Here is a 20,911-nt window from a genome sequence, read left to right as displayed (position 1 = left end):
GGCGCGGCCGATGCCCAGACTCGAGTCTGGCTCGCCTGTCCTTCCCAGAGTCAGCCCTGCAGCTTGAGAGACACTGACAGACTGCATGCCACACGTAGAAAAACCAGGCTGAATTTTATTTTCCTGTAGCGCGAGTTACTCGGGAGAGCAGGGAGCCCTTAGTCACCTGAATTAAGAGCAGGAGAATCCGCTCAACTAGGTTCATGAGTCTGGAGCCCAGGGGCAGGGCCTAGGGAGCTGGAAAGGCCAGACAGTGGGGCTGGGCTGCAGCTGCAAGGTGTGGAGCCTGATGGGGCAGCCACTATCGTCAAACTTGCAGACCTTGGTCTAGCTCCTAGGAGGGGAGCTAGACATGGAGAAGAGGATCCTTGAGGCGCAGAGGCCAGAAATAGAACCAGGGGAGTGGTCAGGCCAGACCCTTCTTGTGAGGAGGTTGTTAATGGAGGGTCAAGCCCTAAACTCTGAGGAGACAGATAAGTTCCCCACTCCCTCTTCCTGGCTGGTGAGAAGCAGCCCTTGGAGTCCAATGGCTGAAACTCAGAATTTAAGATATGGAGCTGGACCCAAGGAGTGGAGGCTCAAGCAAGGGAAGGGACAGCTCCTTCAGTCCATGGATTTGGGCCTCTGGTCTGAAGCAGCCAAGGCCTGGATGTTAAGGGGATTTGGAATGGGAGGGGAAAAGGAAGTACAGGGCTTGGAACCAGGGTTAGCCCCTCACTCGGCCTCCCCGTCCTGGGGCCGGGAGAGCAGGTGGAGTTTTCTTTGCAGCTGGGCCCGGAGGTAGCGGAGATCTTGCTGGTCAAGTCCGTGAGCCAGGCCCAGGTAGAGGGTAAGGAGGAGAGCAAAGAGGAGGCGGTCAGTGCCCAGGGTGGGCACCACCCATAGCACAGTCAGCAGCTCCACGCACACTGGGTGGCGCAGGTGGGAGAAGAGTCTCAGAGCCCGGGGAGACTTCAGGGCCAGAGGCTCACCCAGCCCCAGCACATGGTAGTACACCTAAGAGAGGGAGAATGGCTTAGAAATGGAGTCAAGCCCTTGTCGCAACTTAGCTGCCTCTTTCCCCCCCTTCCAGGCATGCTCCTTCTATAACGCAGGCCCAGGAACCACCCTTCTGAGACGGGGGTCCCTGACCCTCATCTCTGGTCCATGAAACTTCCCCAGGCCCAGGAAGCCCATGGTTTCCAGCCTTTGAGGGAGGACTGAGGGGAGACTATCTTACAAGAAAGGGAGGTGAGGGAGTCAAAAGCAAGAGGCAGGTGGAAGAGTAGGGGAGGAGGAGGGACATCCTTGGAGGGGAAAGAGGTATTCTAGAAAGGATCAGAGGTCTTGGGTAGGGATCTGGGAGCCTCACCTGTTTGAGGCCCATGAGCTCTGCGTAGTCAAAGACGAGAAGGATGCTGAAGATGAGGAGCCAGGAAATGACGTGGAGCACAAAGCAGAGGAGGGGCACCCAAGTGGCCCATGGCTCGGCCCGAGCCTCCCACAACACGGGGCCCCTGGGCACGGGCTCCCAGTACCGCATCACCAGCTGAAGGAGGATGAGGGACTGGGTATCCCAGCAGCCCACCCTTGAAAGACCTAGACCCAGAGGCTGCCCCCATCCCAGGCTGGCCTGCTGCTCTCCCCGCCTCTACCATGAGCATGTTCAACATATGGAGGGTGCTGGGTGGGGTCCCAAGTATGTAAGAATGACTTGTCTCTACAAGGACTTAAAGTCCTTTAAGTCTCTGAGGACTTAAAGAATGGATGAGAGTCACCAGCTAGGTACACAAAGTAGCCTAGGCCAAGCACCCACTGAGAAACAGATGAGTACTGACTGGGAAGCTTTCTCTTGCGACCTAAGGAAGTGATTTGAAGAAAGGATAGGACTGAAGAGGAGTTAACAAGGGAATCTCAAGCAGGACAGCGTGAACAAAGTTGCAACGGTGAGAATGCACATATCATGCTCGGGGAATGACAAGCAGTACAGCATTCTTGAGAAGAAGTAGGATATGTACTGTGGAGGAATGGGAGCTGAGATTACGGTCCTGAACACCCTTAGTTCTCCTCCTAAACCCATGTTTTATCAGAAGCCTAAGGTCCTTGCCTCTCCAGTCGACGGAATCCTTCCCACAGACTGTTTCCCTTGAGGACTCAGCTGCCAGGGCTTCATACCTGCAAGGCCAGGGCAGTGCATGCCACGTACAGTGACCTCTGAAGGACCCCAAAGTACCGGGACATCCATGACTTCACTGTCTCAGTTGCCATGAGGCTGTGCTGCCCCACAAATAGTAGCAGGAGCCCCAGATCCCAAGCCAGGGAGACAAGAATGCTTTGGTCCTGCAGGGCAGCCAGCCATCCCTGGCGGGCATCTAGCGGGAGTTGGAGAAAGGGACAAAAGATCAAGAAGACTGTGGGAAAAACTCCCTACCCTTATCTCCTCTTGGGACCCCAGGCCATGTCCCTTAATGCTTTCAAGAGCCTTAATGCTTCCTCTCTAGGCTTTGCCCACCTCACTTTTCTATTCCCTGTTTCTTCCCTCTTCCCCAGGCCTCCTTCAGAGCTGGGGAAGAGGATTCATGCTGGTCAGTCAGGAAAGGCATGGCTGGAGTGCCCTTCTTGTTTCGGTTCTCCAAATGCTCCCTCTTTATAACACTCTCCATAGTCCTCTTTACGAAGCCTTTCCTTGGAATACTCTGCTCATCGCCCTCTCTCCCCCTCAGTCCTCACTCTCCCGCCTCTCCAAACCGCTAATCCCTGGGTTCCTAATTTAGCCCTCTGGTCTCCCCTGCAGCGTCTCGGCGGCTTTCACGGTTCTAGTTCCCTCTCCTGGACTTCCCCTGTCATTTGTCTCCAAGCCCCGCCCCCGCTCCCTCTGCTCCGGCTCCACCTCCCTACCCCAGAGCTCATCCTCGGTCCCTCCCGCTCACCCGGACCACCAGACTCCGAGATTCCTCCAAGAAGTGGCCGAAGGGAGGTAAAGCGCACGAACTCCACTCCAGTGCCAAAGGCCAGGATGAAAGAGGCGAGGGCAGCAGGGACGAGGAGCAGTGCAGGGGCCATGGCGAGAAATGGAGGGGTGGGGAAAGGGGCGGGTTTGGGATTCCCGCGGCCGCAGGCTCCGCCCCGACCCCGCCTCCCGCCTGGGACCCTGCCCAGGAGGGCAGGGCTCCCGCGCACCGACGCCCAGGCTTCCGGCCGGCGCGCGCGGCTCTCTCACACAGGGCTTCAGGGCCGATCCCTGAGTGCCATTCCCCGGTCTGCGATCTCCGCGTCACAGAAGGGAATGTTAGAATCCCAAGTGAGAGGTGAGAAGGGCAGCGGCTGTTCAGTCAGTCACATGGTTTGAATCGCAGCTGGGCTAGTTTTCGCATCTAAAATGAAGACAGTTCCTCTCCTGCAGGGTTCTTGCAGAAACGGCATTATCATCCCACTTTCCTTTGACAGCTTTGACTAGAAAACAGCCAGAGTCAGAGGTTACAAAGCCTCAGCGAACACTTTAATAATGAACGGTGAGAGGACGGAAGACTGTTGACCCAGGCTGAGAACCCAAAGCTCTGAATCACCCATTACAGCTTGTTAGATGAAAAAGAGTGACTATTTTACCTCAAATTAACGCTTAGTCTGTAATTTATTATAAAGTTGAGTTGTTGCCTCTCCACTTGCTAAGGGGAGAGAACTTGTCTGTAACACTGAAAGATTTTGTTCTATTAATGCCAAAGGCTGTTACTTTGTAATCATGAGAGTAACAGTATGTTAAAATATTTGTGATAGAAAACTTTATTACAGTTGTAAACTTTGTAGTATGTTACTTGTATCCAAGCCTGTGATAATTAACTACCTATACAACCTCATTCGTTTGCCTCCACTTATTAGTCAGAAAGCACTAAGATCTTTTGTCCGAAATTTTCCCTACAGACCTGTTTGTAATACCTGCAGACTAACATTCACATCTAAAAATCAAGGTAAAGTAAGGTTTTTCTCCATTAGAGTTAAAGATCATGTAGCCAAGGACCTGGTCACAGTAGCTATGACTATAGTAAGGAACTTAGAGATCGTGAAGCTAATTCCCTCAGCTAATAGATAGAAGAAACATAGGCCTAAAGAGATCAAGAAAATTTCCCAAGATAAGAATTAAGGAGCTGCTAGTCCCGTGGGCTCAGGGATGACAAAATTGCCAAACAGCATCCCACAGGCTCTACATTCCGTCTCCGTCCCGGAGGCTTAGTATTCCCATTCTCCTCTGAATCAGTGCTGTTTTATACTGTACCAGACATCATTATGTTTTCCCTCCTGATTCACTCTCCATCCTGCTTTCTGCCTCAGGAAGTTGTCCTGAATGGACTACATCAAAGAAAATCACAGCATTTGAGGGAAGCCTTTCTATGTAACTGTTCCCTCCTCTCAACCTTTTGGGTTTACAGGTGGCCACAACAGAGCTGTGGGTACTGGCAATATTCTTTGTGATTTCTCTACACTCTGCCTACTTCTAATTGTCACTTCATTAAACTCTCTCCAAATTATCCTAATTTGACTGTGCCATAGTTTCCTCTTAGGATCCTGACTGACATTTATTACACAATGTGCTCTGAGCTGTAGGAGTCATTGGAAGTGTAAGAAAAGACCTCTCTTCTCTAGAAATTTAAATTGGGGCACTTAAATTGTACCAGTCATGAAGTGGGTGTGCACATGAGTGCTAAGTGGGGCTACAGAGACAGCAGGTGCTGTAAGGAATCCAGTGGACCTCAAGGACACAGGCAGCTTCACACACTACAAGGCTTCGAGCAGTGCAAGGGGACTAATATTTATCTGGGTCCTACTGTGTGCCACACCCACTATGGCTATGCTTAATATATATTGTGAGATTAGATATGTCTAAAAGCCAGCACAGTGTTTGGCAAAGCTCATGCTGTTTCTACTACACCGAAGTTTTCCAAACTTAAGTATAACTTACCTGCAGAAAAGTGCCCAAAACTAATCAGTATTTTTTTAAATTGAAGTGAAATTCACATAACATGAAAGTAACCAGTTTAAAGAGAACAGTCCAGTGTCACTTAGTACATTCATAATGTGTGCAACCACCACCTCTGTCTAGTTCCAAAGCATTTTCTCTTCACCCCAAAATAAAACCCTGTACCCACTAAGCGGTCATTCCCCATTTTCTCTCCCTGCCGGCCCTGGCAACCACCATCTACTGTCTCTATGGATTTACCCGTTCTGCGTATTTCCTACAGGCGGAGTCATACGATGTGACCTTGTGTGTCTGGCTTCTTTTACTTAGCAAAATGCTTGTGCGATTCACCCTCCAAACACCGTAGCACAATGAGTACCTCATCCCCTTTTATGGCTGAATAATCTTCCATCGTACGGATATGCCACAACTTGTTTACCCACTCATCTGCTGATGAACATTTGTGGTGTTTTCATCTTTCAGCTCTTGTGAAAGTGTTGATATGAACATTTGTATACAAGTATTTGTTTGAACATCTGTTTTAATTCTCTTGGCTATATACCTCTGAGTAGAATTGCTGCCTCATAATGGTAATCCTATAATTAACTTTTTGAGAAACTGTCAAACTGCTTATCACAGTGGATGAATCATTTTACATTCCCAGGAGCAATGTAGATGGGTTCCAATTTCTCTACATCCTTGTAATCAACCAACTTCTAAAATTTACAAAATAAAACTGTACTACACCATAAGGTACATAGTGAATATTTATTTATCACAGAGGTTAAGCCTAAGCTAACTTAATAAATACTGGAAAAGCAGACCAGAAAAAAAAAAGGGGGGCAGAGATTTGCTCAACGTCAAAGCTAAAGGATGCTTCTAATGAGATGGGGCAAGGAGAGGGGAAAATATTTTAGTAGCATTCCGTAACTCCACCCTCAAATTTACTCACTCCAAGCATTCTTTCAAGTTCTGGACACTAAAATTGTTTCCACTATCTTTTGCAGGATGAGTAAGAATCCCAATAAGAAAAGGAGAAACAAATGGTTTCCAAACAGGAAGCAGGACACTGTGCGTGCCATAGAGCAATAAGCATGTCAGTCCAGCTAAATATGAGCAGCAACTTAAGATATCTGAGCGTGGGATTGGCCAACTTTCAATGGCCATTTAAGAAAATCTGTGGCTCCCAATCTCCCTGTCTTTGTTTACCAACAAGCTTTTCGGCCCCACCCATGTTCCAAGACAAATCAGGTCAGTACACCCCAATCCTTTCTAAAGCCCTAAGTTCTTTCTTCCAAATATTTCTAACACTTTATATATTGGCCTGGGAGGAAAAGCATACTGGGGTGGGGTTTTCAGGTGGATGACATTTCCAAAGTGGAGAGGACAAAGGCCTCTGGCTTGGCTTCCTGCTTTAGTACTCCTGTGAGCAGGAACTCAGGTGAGAGGATGGGCAGCCCAACCCGAAATGGAATGGCACATCGAGAGAAGTCCTGGGAACATGTGATCACAACTCTCTGAGGCTGGAAGAAAGACAGAGAAAACAGAAAGTCAGGGGTGAAAAAGAATCCTAGAAATAGGTTCGGGACCCACTAATCAGTCTTAGCAGCACAAAAACAGTACCTCCTCATGGGAAGCCATATGACACACACTGTCTATGAAGAACTCTTGCCACAAAAGTTGAGCCTGAATTTTATTTTATTTTTTTATTTTTTTTTGGCTATACGCGGGCCTCTCACTGTTGTGGCCTCTCCCGTTGCGGAGCACAGGCTCCGGACGCGCAGGCTCAGTGGCCATGGCTCATGGGCCCAGCTGCTCCGCAGCATGTGGGATCTTCCCAGACCGGGGCACGAACCCGTGTCCCCTGCATCGGCAGGCGGACTCTCAACCACTGCGCCACCAGGGAAGCCCTGTTCAACCTTTTAAAGTTAACTACGATTTATAGGAAATATAAAAGATAGAAAAACAAGATAAATGACACAACAAGGGAGCAAACAGAAAAATCCAGACTGTGGAACATTCTAAAGGACAAGTGACCTAGTTTCTGCAGGAAGTCAATGGCAGGAAAAAGGCTAGGTGGGTTGGGGGGTATGCTCTAAAGTAAAAGAAAATTAAGAGATACAGCGCAATTGTGGGGACACATGGACCTTGTTTGAGTCCTGATTTGAACTGTAAAAAGACATTTTCAGATGACTCGAGAAATTTGATTAATGGAGTAAGACAAAGTGACCAGGACACAACTGTTAATTTTGTTATTGACCAATAACGGCATGTGATTATGTAAGAAATGTACATATTTCTTAGAGATGTATATTTTAAGTACGTAGGAAAAAATAATGACCTTTGCAGTTTCCCTTAAAAATTTCAGCAAAGAAAATGAAAGAAAAGGAAAAAAAAAAAGCGATAGAGCAAATGCAGCAAAATCTAAATTAACCTGTTGAATCTGAGTGATTGGTATATGGAGGTTCGCTACATTATTCCCTCTCCCTTTGTGTATATTTCAAAAAATTGTAAATACAAAAATAAAAATAAGTCCATTTGGTATCAGCAGTCCTCTTCCTTCTCTATCCCTCTCTATACCAGAGGTCTTCCCCCAGCCTCTCACTACTCCGTGTTCCCATCTGTACCTCCATTTTCCCCCTAACCTGTTCCCATTCCAGCCACCTCTCTAACTGCCACCTCACCAGATCCTGAACGCACCACCCCTACCTTATAGGACCGGGGCATGCTGGGTAGGACGGTGCCTCCGCAGCAGCTGATGATCTCTCCCATCTGAGGTGGTGGTGGCTGGACTCCTGGGGTCACGTGAATCTCATAGCCCTAGGAGGAAGAGAATGGTGGAGACAGTAGGTGATGCACTGAGAGGCCGTGGACCGCTGGGCAACAGCTGAAGTGTGGGGCAGAAGATGGCCTCTCACCTCCAGCAGCCTTCGCTCCCGAGCCCGGCTCAGGGCCTCCCGAAGGCTGAAGCCAAAGTTCTTCTCCTGCTCAGGATCAGTCACCACATATTCAGCCGGGGGCAAGAAGCAACCTGCCTTGCGGGACTAAGGAGGGTAACAGTCAGTATCAAAGCTCAGCCCCCCAAAAAAAAAAAAAAAAAGCTCAGCCCAGCCCTTCACCCAGCTCTTCTGTCTAGTGTTTACAGGGAGCTCACGAAATGTTTTCAGAATTAAGCCTCTGCTTCACTAACCTCGTCTTCCTGTACCCACGTTCCTCCCACCGCTTTCTAGAGCCCCATGTGAGCAACCTTCTCCCGCCACTATCTCTACGGGTCTGTCATCATCTCCTGGCCTCTCACCTGATGCAGCCAGTCCAGGGAGATGATGGGGATGCCCCGCCCCAGGGCACACAGGAACTTGACCGTCCGGCGGATCCGATCCGTCACCAGGTGGGAAGCCTCAGCCACTGAGCTGGCCAGACTGCCCCCCAGGGCCAGCACTGCCCGCTCTCCATAAGCATCCACTACGCCTGTGAAGAGCACCTGTGAAGGGGGTTAGCCTGAGCTGGTTACGGCAACCAGCGCCATCGGCACCCGTCTCCCAAATCCCCTAGGTCTCCTCCCGTCCTACCACATCTCCATCTCCCACAAAGCCCCAGGGCCCTTCTCTCCTACTTTGGGGGCCGTGGACTCTTGGATAGGTTTGGTCCGTCGCAGGCTGCGGCTCGGTATTTCCTGGGGCTCCTCCTCTGTCTGCGTTCTCTTTCTCTTGCCTGGTCCTGGAATCACTACATCCTGGGATTGAGAGAGAACTTGGTGGGAGTTTCCAAGCCCCCAAGCTCTTTCCAAACTAGGTGACTCCAGCCCCCTCCTCACCTCTTCCTTCCTCAGCTTTGCTGCAGGATTTTCTTCTTCTTCCTTAAGGAATGCTGTCTTCTGGGGAACTTCTCCTCTTCGGAGCCGTTTTTGAAGTGGAGGTGAGTCCGCGGTAGCTAAAGGCCTCTTGCGATTTTGAGAGGCCTCAGGCTGGGGCTCTGGGGTGAAGCCAGATCTATCTGCTGCCTCCCCCTTCGGGATCTGGGTAGCATGAGTGGGTGCCTCGGGAAGCTGGGCAAAGGCAGGCTCAGGAATGGTGCTAAGGGACTGGGCTGCTCTCACTGCCCCTCGTCTCTGGTTCCTTGAGGACCAGGAGTTAGGTTCGGAGGGTGCAGAGTAGGGTTCATGAACGTGAGCTGTGAGAGACCCATGTTTCCTAGTGGCCCTTGGCCTCCTGCTGCAATTGGTTTCAGGGATGGGCTCAGGGGGAATAGGCTGTCCTGTGGGGACTGGAGAGTGGGATTCAGGGGTGGTAGGAACTGGCCCAGCACTTACTGTAGAAGACCTTAGTGTCCTGCTCTGACCACCCTGAGCTATGACTTTGGGGGTGGCAGGCTGCTCTGTGGGGGATGAAGGTTCAAGGTCAGGAGCTGTGGGTTCAGTTGGCTGGGATGTCTTGACAGAGGATCTACGTGTCCTGCCCCGAGTGGCCTGAGATGTGGGCTCAGGGGTGAGAGACTGGTCTTTAGAGGTGGAAGGCTGGGGCTCAGGAGTTATGGGGACAACTGGTTCAGGGGTCTTAGCAGAAGAACTAAGTGTCCTGCCCTGAGGGGCCCGAGATGTGGGTTTGGGGGTGACAGGCTGGTCTGTGTGGGCAGTGGGGACATTTCGTTCAGGGGTTTTGACAGAGGACCTAAGTGTCCTGCCCCGAGGGGCCCGAGATGTGGGTTTGGGGGTGACAAGCTGGTCTGTGGAAGCCTGGGGCGCAGGGGCTGTGGAGATAACTGGTTCGGGAGTCTTGACAGAAGCCCTCTGTGTCCTGCCCCGAGTGGCCCGAGATGTGGGTTTGGGGGTGACAGGCTGGTCTGTGTGGGCAGAAGCCTGGAGCTCAGGGGCTGTGGAGACATTTTGTTCAGGGGTTTTGACAGAGGACTTAAGTGTCCTGCCCCGAGTGGCCCGAGATGTGGGTTTGGGGGTGACAGGCTGGTCTGTGTGGGCAGAAGCCTGGAGCTCAGGGACTGTGGAGACATTTTGTTCAGGGGTTTTGACAGAGGACTTAAGTGTCCTGCCCCGAGTGGCCCGAGATGTGGGTTTGGGGGTGACAGGCTGGTCTGTGTGGGCAGAAGCCTGGAGCTCAGGGGCTGTGGAGACATTTTGTTCAGGGGTTTTGACAGAGGACTTAAGTGTCCTGCCCCGAGTGGCCAGAGATGTGGGTTTGGGGGTGACAGGCTGGTCTGTGGAAGTAGAAGCCTGGAGCTCAGGGGCTGTGGAGACATTTTGTTCAGGGGTTTTGACAGAGGACTTAAGTGTCCTGCCCCGAGTGGCCAGAGATGTGGGTTTGGGGGTGACAGGCTGGTCTGTGGAAGTGGAAGGCTGGGGCGCAGGGGCTGTGGAGATAACTGGTTCGGGAGTCTTGACAGAAGCCCTCTGTGTCCTGCCCCGAGTGGCCCGAGATGTGGGTTTGGGGGTGACAGGCTGGTCTGTGTGGGCAGAAGGCTGGAGCTCAGGGGCTGTGGAGACATTTTGTTCAGGAGTTTTGACAGAGGACCTAAGTGTCCTGCCCCGAGTGGCCCGAGATGTGGGCTTGGGGGTGACAAGCTGGTCTGTGGAGGTGGTAGGGTGGGGCTCAAGGGGTACAGAAGAAACTGGAGAGGACCCTTGGGGCTTGACTTTGGGTTTTGGGTGGAGAGAATCCAGCTCTGAGGAAAAGGGAGTCTCCAGAGCTTCCTGACTCTCATTTTGTCTGGTCCTGGGAATGGGCGGTTCTAAAGGAGGTGGAGAGGGCGAAAGGAGGGACTGAGGGGCAGGATGTTTTTGGCTCTGAGAGGTGAGGGGGTTTTGGAGAGGCGCTGAAGCCTCCTGCAGTGCAGGAGGCCGACAAGCATCTGGGGATTCCTGATCACCCTGGGGAGAAATGGAAGCCAGTGAGGGAGGAAGAGACAGAGAGAGGAGAGACAGGACTTGGATACTGTTCTTGACCCTTGTTTATAGAGTGTACTCGTGGCATTTCTCTTTCTGTCTGTTCCATTAGACTGGGAATTTCCTCTTTCCCAAAGACCTCTCCCCAAAATGCCAGTATAGTATTCTCCATATATGGATGATGCTAATAAAGAGGACAGGTAGGAGAAAGAGGGAAGGGACTTGAAAAAAGGAGCTTTCTGAGTCAGGGAGGGGGAGACAGAACTTGGGGAACAGGTGTGGAAAACAACAGGTGTCAAGGTAAACGGATAGAAGCCAACTAAGGAGCCAACTAAGGAGCCAACTAAGAAGCCAACTAAGGAGCAGTGAAAATGGAAGAAAAGTTGAACATATGGGGAAAGGAGTAGATGAAAGCAAGGTCAGGGGAAGGGGCAGTGGAGGAGATGCAGAGATGACCTGTGGAGTGGGGAGGTGGGTACAGAAAGCAGCTCTCACCCTGGAAGCCTTCTCAGCAGGTGGCATCTTGCAATTCAAGTAGCCTAGACAGAAGGGAAAGACAAGTAGCTGAGGTCTAAGCAGTCAGTCACTTAGGGGTTGATTATCATGAGGTCTGTGTACCACCTTAGGTTCCCCTCTACCTTCACTTACCTCTCTGCTGCCTCCCGGGGCTCACTGGGGCGCCCCTTCCTCCACCTGACTGGCTCCCAGAAGCTATGGGGTCTGAAGCAAGTCCCTGAAGGTCTCCCGCCCACGCTCCAGGCTCTGGTGTCGAACCTGAGGCCTGGCCTTTCTGGTCCTGGCCCCCCGCCTCTGTCTCCCCTGTCTGTGGGCCTCTGTCCAGCATCACTTTGGGTACCTTCCCTTGTAACCCACCTGCCTCATACTCCCTCTCTGCTACTGGTTTCTCTGCTTCTCTGTCAAATACTTCTCTTGTAAGAGTCTGCTTTTCTCTCTCTTTCTCTTGTATTTCCTTGGCCGTCTCAATTTCTACCTTCAAACTCTCCATATCCCTTTCAGTACTTGCACTTTTTAATTTTTTGTCAGACTCTTGTTTCTGAGTATCTCTAGCTAACACCTGTTTTTGTTCTCTGTCCTGTATCCCCCTGGTTGATTCTTCCTCTCCCATCACATCTTCCCTCTCTCCTTCCAAGGGCAGTTTCTCAGTTTCCTTCTCCAATGGCCCTCTCTCAGGGGTCACCCTCTCTGCTGTTTCTCTTGCTGTACCCATGTCTTCCTCCACAGTCTGTATCCCTCTGCCTTGAACCCCCAGTGGCTCTGCATGAACTGGACGCTCTGGATGTTGCTCTTGCGGTGCTGCCATAGGTGGAGAGGGGCAAGATGCATGGGCTTCAATGTGGGTGGCAATGGGCTGGGTCTCAGGAGCTTCAGACTCTCTCGGACAGAATGGCTGTGTAGCCAAGACCTCCCATGGCTCATCCAGGGAACCTGAAAGCAGGGTGAGCGAGAGAGAGAGAGAGAGAGAGAGAGAGAGAGGAATGTAGGTTGAAAAGGTAATAGCTTGAGAAAAGATGAAGACAAATTCACGCATAATAAATTTAAATGGGTTATTAAAGGAAAGCTGGGAGTAAGGAAGATAGTCATAACATTTAACGTTTGTCTCAAAACGTAAGCCCAAACCTTCATATAAAAGCTCCCCCAGTAGCCTCTTAAAAACTTATGCTAGACTAGTTGCTCTATGGGTCTGACTTAACATGGCATTTTTTTTCTGATGAGATGGAGGAACATCAGCAAAATGTCAAGGAATATAAAAGAAACATGTAGGGGGGAAAATAAGGATGCCAAGTTAGGGACACAGAGGAGGGGAGTTTCTTATACCTGTGGCCTGGAAGCTGCAACGGGAAGGGCCAGGCTCTTGGGGCAGAGTAAACAGGAAGGCCTGGGTGGGTTCATCCTCCATGCTGGGGACTGTTGCACAAGAAAGCATGGCCTGAGCACTGCTCCACAGGACTCCAGGGTCCCATTCTTAGTTTCCCACCCTGACCGTCCCAGCTTTCACACACTTCAAGGACTACCAGTCTGATCTCCAAGCTCCTGTTTGTACCAGTATCCACATGACACAGATGTCCTCACCTTCCAGGCTCTGATTCTCTCTCTCCACAAAGCACTGGGTAGCTTGTAGGTCCAGATCTTCAGAATCTGGTGGGGGAGGAATATAGGATAATTAAAAAATCACAGCTGACCCTTAACTCCTTCCTTTTTCTCTACTATTCTCTCCTCAGCCCCAACCCCATGCAATAGACTGAATCTCTGTGTCTCCCCCAAAATTCTTACATTGAAACCTAATTTCCAATGTGAGGGTATTGGGAGGTGGGGCTTCTTGGAGGTGATTAGGTCATGAGGGTGGAGCCCGTGTGAATGGGATCAGTGCCCTCAGAAAAGAGACTCCAGAGAGCTTCCTTGGGCCCTTCTGCCATGTGAGGATATAGTGAGAAGATGGCTGCCTATGAAGAAGGAAGCGGGGCCTCACCAGACACTGAATCTGCTGGTATCTTGGACTTCCCAGGCTTTAGAACTGTGAAAAATAAACTTCTGTTGTTTATAAGCTACCCAGTCTATGGTATTTTGTTATAGCAGCTCAAATGAACTAAGATACCCTAGAAGCATTCTTTATTGCAGGGGTTAAGGGAGGAAGAAAGGCCAGCACTAACCATCGTGGTTGTCTCCAGAGTCCATGGTCCTATCCACATGTGGTCCTCTCTCCCTTTCTGTGGGCGTCTGGGCCCCCCCACTCTGTGGCTGGGTGGGTTCCCCTGGAGTGCCTATGTCCGCCACCAGATCTGCTATGTTATTCCTTGAGACAGGGAGAAGGTCCTGCTCCACTTGGGCTGTGGGTGACCCACCCTGGGCCCCAGCCATAAAAGCTCTGCCCTGTTCAAGAACGGCTACAGCGCACTCTGTCCCAGTATCTTCTTCTGCCTGAAGCTGGCTCTTTCTTACATCTGCCACTGCTGAAGCTGCTAAGGATGTGTTCTCCTCCGCATTTGGGTCACAGTCCCCAGCTAGAGGAGGCCGGGCTTCTTCTAGATACACCACAGGCAGCTTTGCTGGGCCTCCTTCAGCTTTCACATCTGTCTGATGTGTCCATGCTACAGGTACTTGATGCTTCTCCAGAAGTATAACAGCTGGCCCTGGTGGGACTTCCTCCACCACTTGTGTGTTGACATGCACTGTGGCAGAGGCTTGGCTTCTCTCCAGGTGGAACCCCGGTGAGCTCTTCTCTTCCGTCACCTCTGTATCACTGTCCCTGAGAGGAGGTTGACTCTTTTCTGAATATGCCTTGCCCGTGTGACCCCTGGGAACAGTTCCTGTCTTCTCCACTGGGAGCCCCTTTTTCTTCATGTCTGTGTCACTGTCTCTCCCAGCAGAGGCTTGGCTTCGCTCCAGAAGGGCCACTGGTTGGGCCCTATCGTCTTCTGCATCTGGATCTCTGTTCCACGCAACGGCCCGGCTCTCTCTTAGATGTGCCAGCGTGAGCGCTGCTGAGACTTTTTCCTTGTCATCTGTATTGCTATGGATCACGACGGAGGCTCGGCTTCTGTCCAGAGGGACGGTCAGGGGGGCCTCTCCCTCCTCTATATCTGTATCACTACCAGCCGGGCTCTCCTGCCGATGTGCCATGACAGGTACCCGAGGACTCTCTGTACCAACTTCATGGAAGATGTGCCTCTTCCTCACAGGAACTACAGCTGGGGTCGCAGGGATCCCCTCTTCTTCCATATCAGTATCACTGTCTATGAAGCCACAAGGCTGGGCCCTTTCCAGATGGACCCAAGTGAGCCTTCTCAGAGGCCCGCTCTCATCATCCACATCTGTGTCACTGTCTTCCCCAGCAGGCTGGCTCCTCTCAAGAATCACTCCAACTGGAACCACCCCACTCCTCGCCTTCCTCTCAACTTTCGTGTCATTGTTCTTCTCCTTCACTGAACACTGATCCTTTTCAAGCTGGATTTCAGTTGTGACAGGTTTAGGCTGTTCTGTCTCTGCAGTGGTGACTCTTCTGGCAGCTGAGGAGCCCTCCCCTGCTCCTGGTTGCTGACTTTCTTCCTCATCTGTGTCACTGTTCAAGTTGAAGGCAAAAGGTGGCCCAGGACCATCCAGGGCAGAGGAAGGTCCCTCTTCATCGCTGTGAAGGGAAGAGAAGAAAAAGTCTATAGAATCTATTTCCCCAGAAGGGATACCCCACTCAACTAGGAGCTCCTTGAGGGCAGACATGAGGTAGTGTTTTCTTTTCTATCTCCAGCAGTTAGTTTTCTACTTGGCACATCAGAGGTGCTCAATAAAAATTCAGTTAATTGAACGAGTATGTGTAGTTCCCCAGCCCAGACTTTCATGGTAGTAAGTTCTCGTAGAGATGGATCCTCCAGCCCCTGATTCCTCCTCCTTTTGAAGACTCAGGTGTCTGGTCCTTTGGCACTCACCTCTCTGGAACTACTGTTGCCAAAAAGGAGGTCCTCGGTCCTTTCACCACACACTTTTCAGAAAGAGCATCTGTCAGTTGTAGAAAGGAGTAAGTTGACAGTTTTACACTCACAATCCCCATCTCCTCACCTGCCCTCCCAATACACAAACTTACCTACTTCTTCCTCTGAGTCCTCAGCCAACAGAAGCCTGTGGGGTTGAGTTCCTCCCTGTACCCTGGGTGTCTCCTCTACAGTTAGAGGGCCCCAGAAGACAAAGGGCAGGGGGACATCCAAGCGATGGTACTGGCAGGGCAAGTCAGCAAAGAGAATCAACTCCCGGTCCCTCAAACGATGACTCACCCCAGGGCCCAGGACCTTAGGAGGCCTCAGGATTTGAGTACCATTGAGGCTCCCACAATCCCGGAGGACAGGCGCCTTGTCCCAGGCCAAGATTTCAATCACCGCATGTTGTTTGGAGATAGATGAATAGGGCAGGGCCACAGAGCAATCAGGCATTCGGCCTACCACATTCTTCCCGAGGTATAGTGGGAAATCTAAGAATTAGAGAGGCAGATGGGTTCCAAGGCCAGAGTCCTGACCTGCTATTAGGAGAATGTTCCTGTTAAGTACCTCACTACTCACTCAAGGTCCCTCCATGCATTAGAAAAATAAAAGGCCCCAGGATAACTAGCTAATAAAGAATATATGCAATGCATTATTCATAATCAATATCCCATCCATCCACACTGGATTAATTTCTATTGTGGTAAAATATACATAAAATTTACCATTCAGCCAACTTTTCAGTATACAGTTCAGTGACGTTAAGTACATTCACATTGTTGTGCAAAACATCACCACCACCCATTTCCAGACCTCACTGGATTTTTATCTGAATCCCTTCATCTTCTCCTATCAAAGTAAAATCACCCCCAGTGAGTAAAGGGCACTTGCCTGGAGCAATCAGATCAATCAGCCCCCTCTTCTCCATTCCCAGTAAAACCTTTTTTCAGATCTCCTAGATGCATATCTAAGCTTGCAACCCTCCAATTACCTCCCCACAGAAACAAGAGGCCTATACCAGTACTGCAGCACCCAATAACCCCTGACCTTTTTCTGGTCCATAGGAACTACTGAAGATACGCAGTCGCCCAAGGGGCTCCAAGCTACACCCCAAAGATTCACTGGGTCTCTCTTCAACCTCCTCCTCTTCTTCAACTTCCCAGTTAATAACCTGGGTGTCTTCCATGATCTGAGAAAAAAACACATTATTATCACCTCTTTCAGTGGGTCACACACACAGCCTCAGAGAGGAGACTGCTAACTGCTGTAAACCTGGATAGCTATGGAGGCTGATGCTTCCCTTTCTGCCAATCATTCTGTTGTTATTCTTCTGAAGCATTTAAGAAATATCTTTGACCATGATACAGAATAAGAAATAAATATTATAGAGTCCCCAGTACAGAAATATATATAAAAACACATGCTTGGAACTTCCCTGGTGGTCCAGTGTTAAAGAATCTGCCTCCCAATGCAGGGGACTCAGGTTCGATCCCTGATCGGGGAACTAAGATCCCACACGTCGCGGGGTAACTACACCCGTGTGCCACAACTACTAAGCTCGGACGCCTCAACTAGAGAGACTGCGTGCCACAAACTACAGAGCCCACGTGCCCTGGAGCCTGCGTGCCACAACTAGAGAAGAGAAAACCCGCACACTACAACTAGAGAGAAGCCCCCACACCGCAATGAAAGATCCCGCATGCCTCAACGAAGATCCCGCGTGCTGCAACTAAGACTCGGCACAGCCAAAAATAAATAAATAACTAATAAATAAATAAATCTTAAAAAAACCAAAAAGCAAAAAAACCCCACATGCTTATTTACAGACAAATATTTTGAGAAACAATGTTAAGCCTTTATACAACACACTAATAGTTGTCATTCTGTCTTTTTCTCTTCTCAATTCTTTAAACGCCAATTTGCAATCCATTAAATTGATTTCACTATCCACTATTGGGATAACTTTTGCCAAACATCAACTATGTATCAGGCATACTAGCCATGAGGCAGGCATTTAGGACACTAAGGCTAAAAATATTCAATCAGGATAACATAGCAGGTAAGTGAAAAGGGTAGGAATAAATGTGCTTCTGGCTGCAAAGCCCATGCTTTTTACACTTTATCAGATCATCTCAGTGTGATCAGACTAAACTGCAAAAAATCATAACAGCCAAAAGAGAGGCTTGGTAGGTGTCAAGCACTGCTCTAATTGCTTTATATTCACTGACTTATTTAATTATCACAAGAACCCTGTAAACTATTATTACTTTTTTTTTTGGTTGTTTTCCTTTTGGACACACAGCATGGCATGTGGGATCTTAGTTCCCCGACCAGGGATCGAACCCCTGGCCCCTGCAGTGGAAGCACGGAGTCCTAACCACTGGACCGCCAGGGAACTCCTTATTATTACTTTCTATTTCTCAGATAAAGAAACTGCAATACAGATGGATTAAGGAATTTGCCTCTCCTCTGCTTAACATTCTTTGATGGATTTCCATGCCCATAGGATAAAATAAAATCTAAACTCCTTAGCAAGACCCTCCACAATCAGAACCTCATATCCTCAAATGTATGTCCCACCCGCACCTCACCCAAGCCTATGATTCAGCCACATGGACCTTCTCCCCAGTCTCTGAACACATTGCTCCCTCTCATCTGCAGGCCTTAGCCAGCTCCTTAGCCCTTTGCTCATAGTTTTCTGGTCCAAATCCTACCCATCCTTTATAATTCAGTTCAAATGTTACTTCCTCAGCAAAGCCTTGCCTGGAGTCTTCTCTGCTTTCCGGTGTTCCCCATGTTCCTAAGTGTTTCACGGTGGTTGGTGGACTTGTACTTATCCTGAGAGTTCTCACCATAGTGTAACTATTACATTCCATTTCTGCCTCACACCCCCCGAGAACTGGACCAGGCAGAAGAACTGTGTCTTCTCCCCAAGGGTCCATCGTATTCATTCAACAGTTATTGCGCACCTGGTACCGCTGTAAGTATTCGGGATACATTCCTGAACCAAAAGTAAAATTAACTCTGCCCTCCTGATTAAAGAACAAATAAGATGAAAACTCAAAACAGTATGAAAGACGCTACTCTAAACGGAAACTGTTGACAGGTTGGGAAAGTAGGACACCTCCATGGAGATAGTGTTAACTCCGCTCTTATGACTGGCGAACTCAGCTGGTGCCCATGACCCTCGTCTCCAATCCATGGGCCACCACCTTTGATCCCCCTCCATCCCATGGGTTCCCTCCTAGCCCAACGTCTCCCTGTGTCTTCATACCTAAGGTCAGGGAGGGGCGTCAGGTAAGGATGAGTATTATAATCCAAGAAGCAAATTTCCAAGTATCCTCCGCCCAGTCGTACCCAAGGCACGCCCCTCCCGCCCACCGGGGAAAACCAAGATGGCACCCGGGGAGCCGTGGGCGAGGCCCCCCAGAACTCACCTACTTTGAGTCCCCGCGCGCGCCACCAGTAACGGCCGCGACCGGGGTGGCGCGAGTGCCTGAGCGGGGCGGGGGGCGATTCGCTGATTGGCTCCTGCCGCTGTCTTTCACAGCCCGGCTGCCCGCCGACAGAGCAAGCCGCCAACTCGGAGGCACAGCCAGAGCCCCGCCCCGTCCCCGCCCTCTTACCCCTCAAAGGGGCGGCTTCTCCAGGGAGGCTGAGATCAGTTGGCTGAGGCTGTAATCAGAGGCCGCCGAAGGCGCACAGAATAGCGCACCTCGATTGGGCAGCTCCAAAGGACAACCCACTGCCGCTTCACCGCACCGCCCACTTCCCGCGCAGATTTCCAAATCGCGACCACAGAGTCTGGCCGCCAGCGACGGATAGAGGGGCTTACCATAGTCGTCGCCCCAAGCATCTAGTGCGGCCAGAGCGTCCTTCCCCGGTCCTCCCAGACATGGTGTCCGCTGACTCATGAGAAATGAAAATGGGTTGCGGGTTGCAGTCGTGGCTGAAGGCTGCAGTTTGGAAAATATCCCGTAGGCGTGGCGCTTGAGGGCTCATTGCAATGGAAGTTCATTTTCTTATGAGTTAGCTCGTCTTGAAGTCATGTCATTTCCTCTCAGAATACATTCCTGATGGACATTTTGAGGTCATTCTCCAAGAGTAAAGAAAGATTCCTAGGCAAACAGAACTGTTTCGTTAACCATCTTGAAGGCTGACCGAGGTCTTTGAAGGGTTCAAGGATGATAAATATCATTTATTTCATTAAATGTCATACTAAGACAAGAATAATAATTTGACATGAACAATTTAGGAAGAACTTTTGCATTCTTATCTCACTTCATTCTGTCTACAATAGGCAGAAATAGGTTTTATAGAAAGAATCGAAGCTCTGCCGATAACTTGCCTACAACTAATGTAAGGTGGAGACAAATTGAAACCAGTTCCCTAATTGTAAATCCTGAACTCTCTTCACTACCACAAAATATGTAATTACTTTCATTGTGATCATGCCCTAAAACATGAACATTCTATTTTAAGTGGGTAGACGGGTCTTACACAACTTGATGTTCTTTTATTTATAAAACGACTGAGAAGTGTGTGTTGAATCCAATGTGAATTAACAATGATGACCTTGATATAACATGTCCTTTATCACAGTGCTTACCACACTCAATTATTGTTTATACACTTCTCACGAAATTGCAAGATCCTGAAGAACAGTGAGCTACTTCTTAATCATTTTTGTATCCCTAGCTCCTGGTTTGGTGGACACTTAGTATCTCTCAAGTTGAATTAATCCCCGAGATGAAACATGCCACTCAGACTTCAGCTCATCCAGTTTTTTCCCCATCACCTCCCTACGCCTTTTATTTCAATCCTGAGGCTCCTGGAAGGTTGCAATGGTCAGCCACCTAGTCAGTGAAATCAGTGAACTGAAAAAACACTGACTTCATCAGTGTCTAGAGAGGCAGGCTGGAAGACACTGAAATTCTATCAGGTATCTCACCCCATAGTTCTCCGCTGGACAATCGTGTGTTAAACGCTGCTCTAAGGCCCAGACCCTCCACATGGACAGACACTTCTGGCATATCAACTTCTCTAAACCATTCAACTTATTCTTGAACATACCCTTCACACAATTACTTCTCTATCTTGAAAAGCCCTTGCTGCAGTTTTGTTTCTAAACGTTATCATTAGAAAACTCCCAAGGAAATAGCAGGAGGGCAATCCCCTCCTTCTTCCTGAGGTATCTGGGGGAGCAGCAGCTTACTGAAGCTCATGCCTTGGGTCACCAAAGGACCAGCTGTTAGATAGCAGATCAGGATGCCGCATTTCTCCCCAGTTTTCGCTGAGCTAAGCAGTCCTGTCTTCCCAAGAGCTGCCGCAGCGGGGAGCTTTCAGGGCGTGCCCCCACTCCACCTTCCAACGCCTGGCACCCCCGGGTTCCCAATTTCTGTATCCGTAAACTACTCTCTTTTTATACCAGAAAAGTCAGGCATAGAGGAAGGAACCCTTGCGCAAGGTCATTTTTCATTAAAAACTCCCAAACCAAACCCCCCATACCCAGTACCCACCCATTTGTTCTTTCATTTTGCAGCGTGGACAACAATAGAGGACTACAACTCCCAGGGAGGACTGCGCTCGTCCTGCCGAGCAGGG

The 20,911-nt window shown here is 49.8% G+C and overlaps 2 protein-coding genes across 8 annotated transcripts; both read right to left on the bottom strand.

Moving 5' to 3' along the window:
- Positions 1-95: 95 nt before the first annotated feature.
- Positions 96-3,096, bottom strand: NRM (nurim). Of its 2 annotated transcripts, XM_082639551.1 has the most exons (4): positions 2,910-3,095; positions 2,155-2,351; positions 1,352-1,528; positions 96-996 (listed from the first exon to the last, which is right to left on the bottom strand). In XM_082639551.1, the coding sequence occupies exons 1-4, from the start codon at positions 3,040-3,042 to the stop codon at positions 715-717; spliced, it is 789 nt and encodes a 262-aa protein (XP_082495677.1). In that variant the 5' UTR covers positions 3,043-3,095; the 3' UTR covers positions 96-714. The 2 variants fall into 2 exon arrangements, with proteins under 2 accessions (XP_082495677.1, XP_082495678.1); XM_082639552.1 differs by lacking the exon at positions 1,352-1,528 and having other exon boundaries at positions 2,910-3,096.
- A 2,410-nt stretch (positions 3,097-5,506) lies between these two features.
- MDC1 (mediator of DNA damage checkpoint 1) lies at positions 5,507-19,430 on the bottom strand. 6 transcript variants are annotated; one of them, XM_082637341.1, is made up of 15 exons: positions 19,143-19,430; positions 16,355-16,496; positions 15,418-15,798; positions 15,263-15,332; positions 13,493-14,967; positions 12,915-12,980; positions 12,660-12,749; positions 11,472-12,269; positions 11,319-11,362; positions 8,745-10,808; positions 8,544-8,663; positions 8,229-8,411; positions 7,849-7,974; positions 7,640-7,750; positions 5,508-6,453 (listed from the first exon to the last, which is right to left on the bottom strand). In XM_082637341.1, exons 1-15 carry the CDS (start codon positions 19,161-19,163, stop codon positions 6,286-6,288), a joined length of 5,859 nt encoding a protein of 1,952 aa, XP_082493467.1. In that variant the 5' UTR covers positions 19,164-19,430; the 3' UTR covers positions 5,508-6,285. The 6 variants fall into 6 exon arrangements, with proteins under 6 accessions (XP_082493470.1, XP_082493467.1, XP_082493472.1 ...); XM_082637346.1 differs by having other exon boundaries at positions 12,048-12,269; XM_082637345.1 differs by lacking the exon at positions 19,143-19,430 and adding an exon at positions 18,749-18,896.
- Between the last annotated feature and the right edge of the window lie 1,481 nt (positions 19,431-20,911).

Source organism: Mesoplodon mirus, assembly GCF_964341445.2.
Source record: "Mesoplodon mirus genome assembly, chromosome: 12".
Classification (NCBI taxonomy): domain Eukaryota; kingdom Metazoa; phylum Chordata; class Mammalia; order Artiodactyla; family Ziphiidae; genus Mesoplodon; species Mesoplodon mirus.
This window is presented reverse-complemented; position numbering and strand designations above follow the sequence as displayed.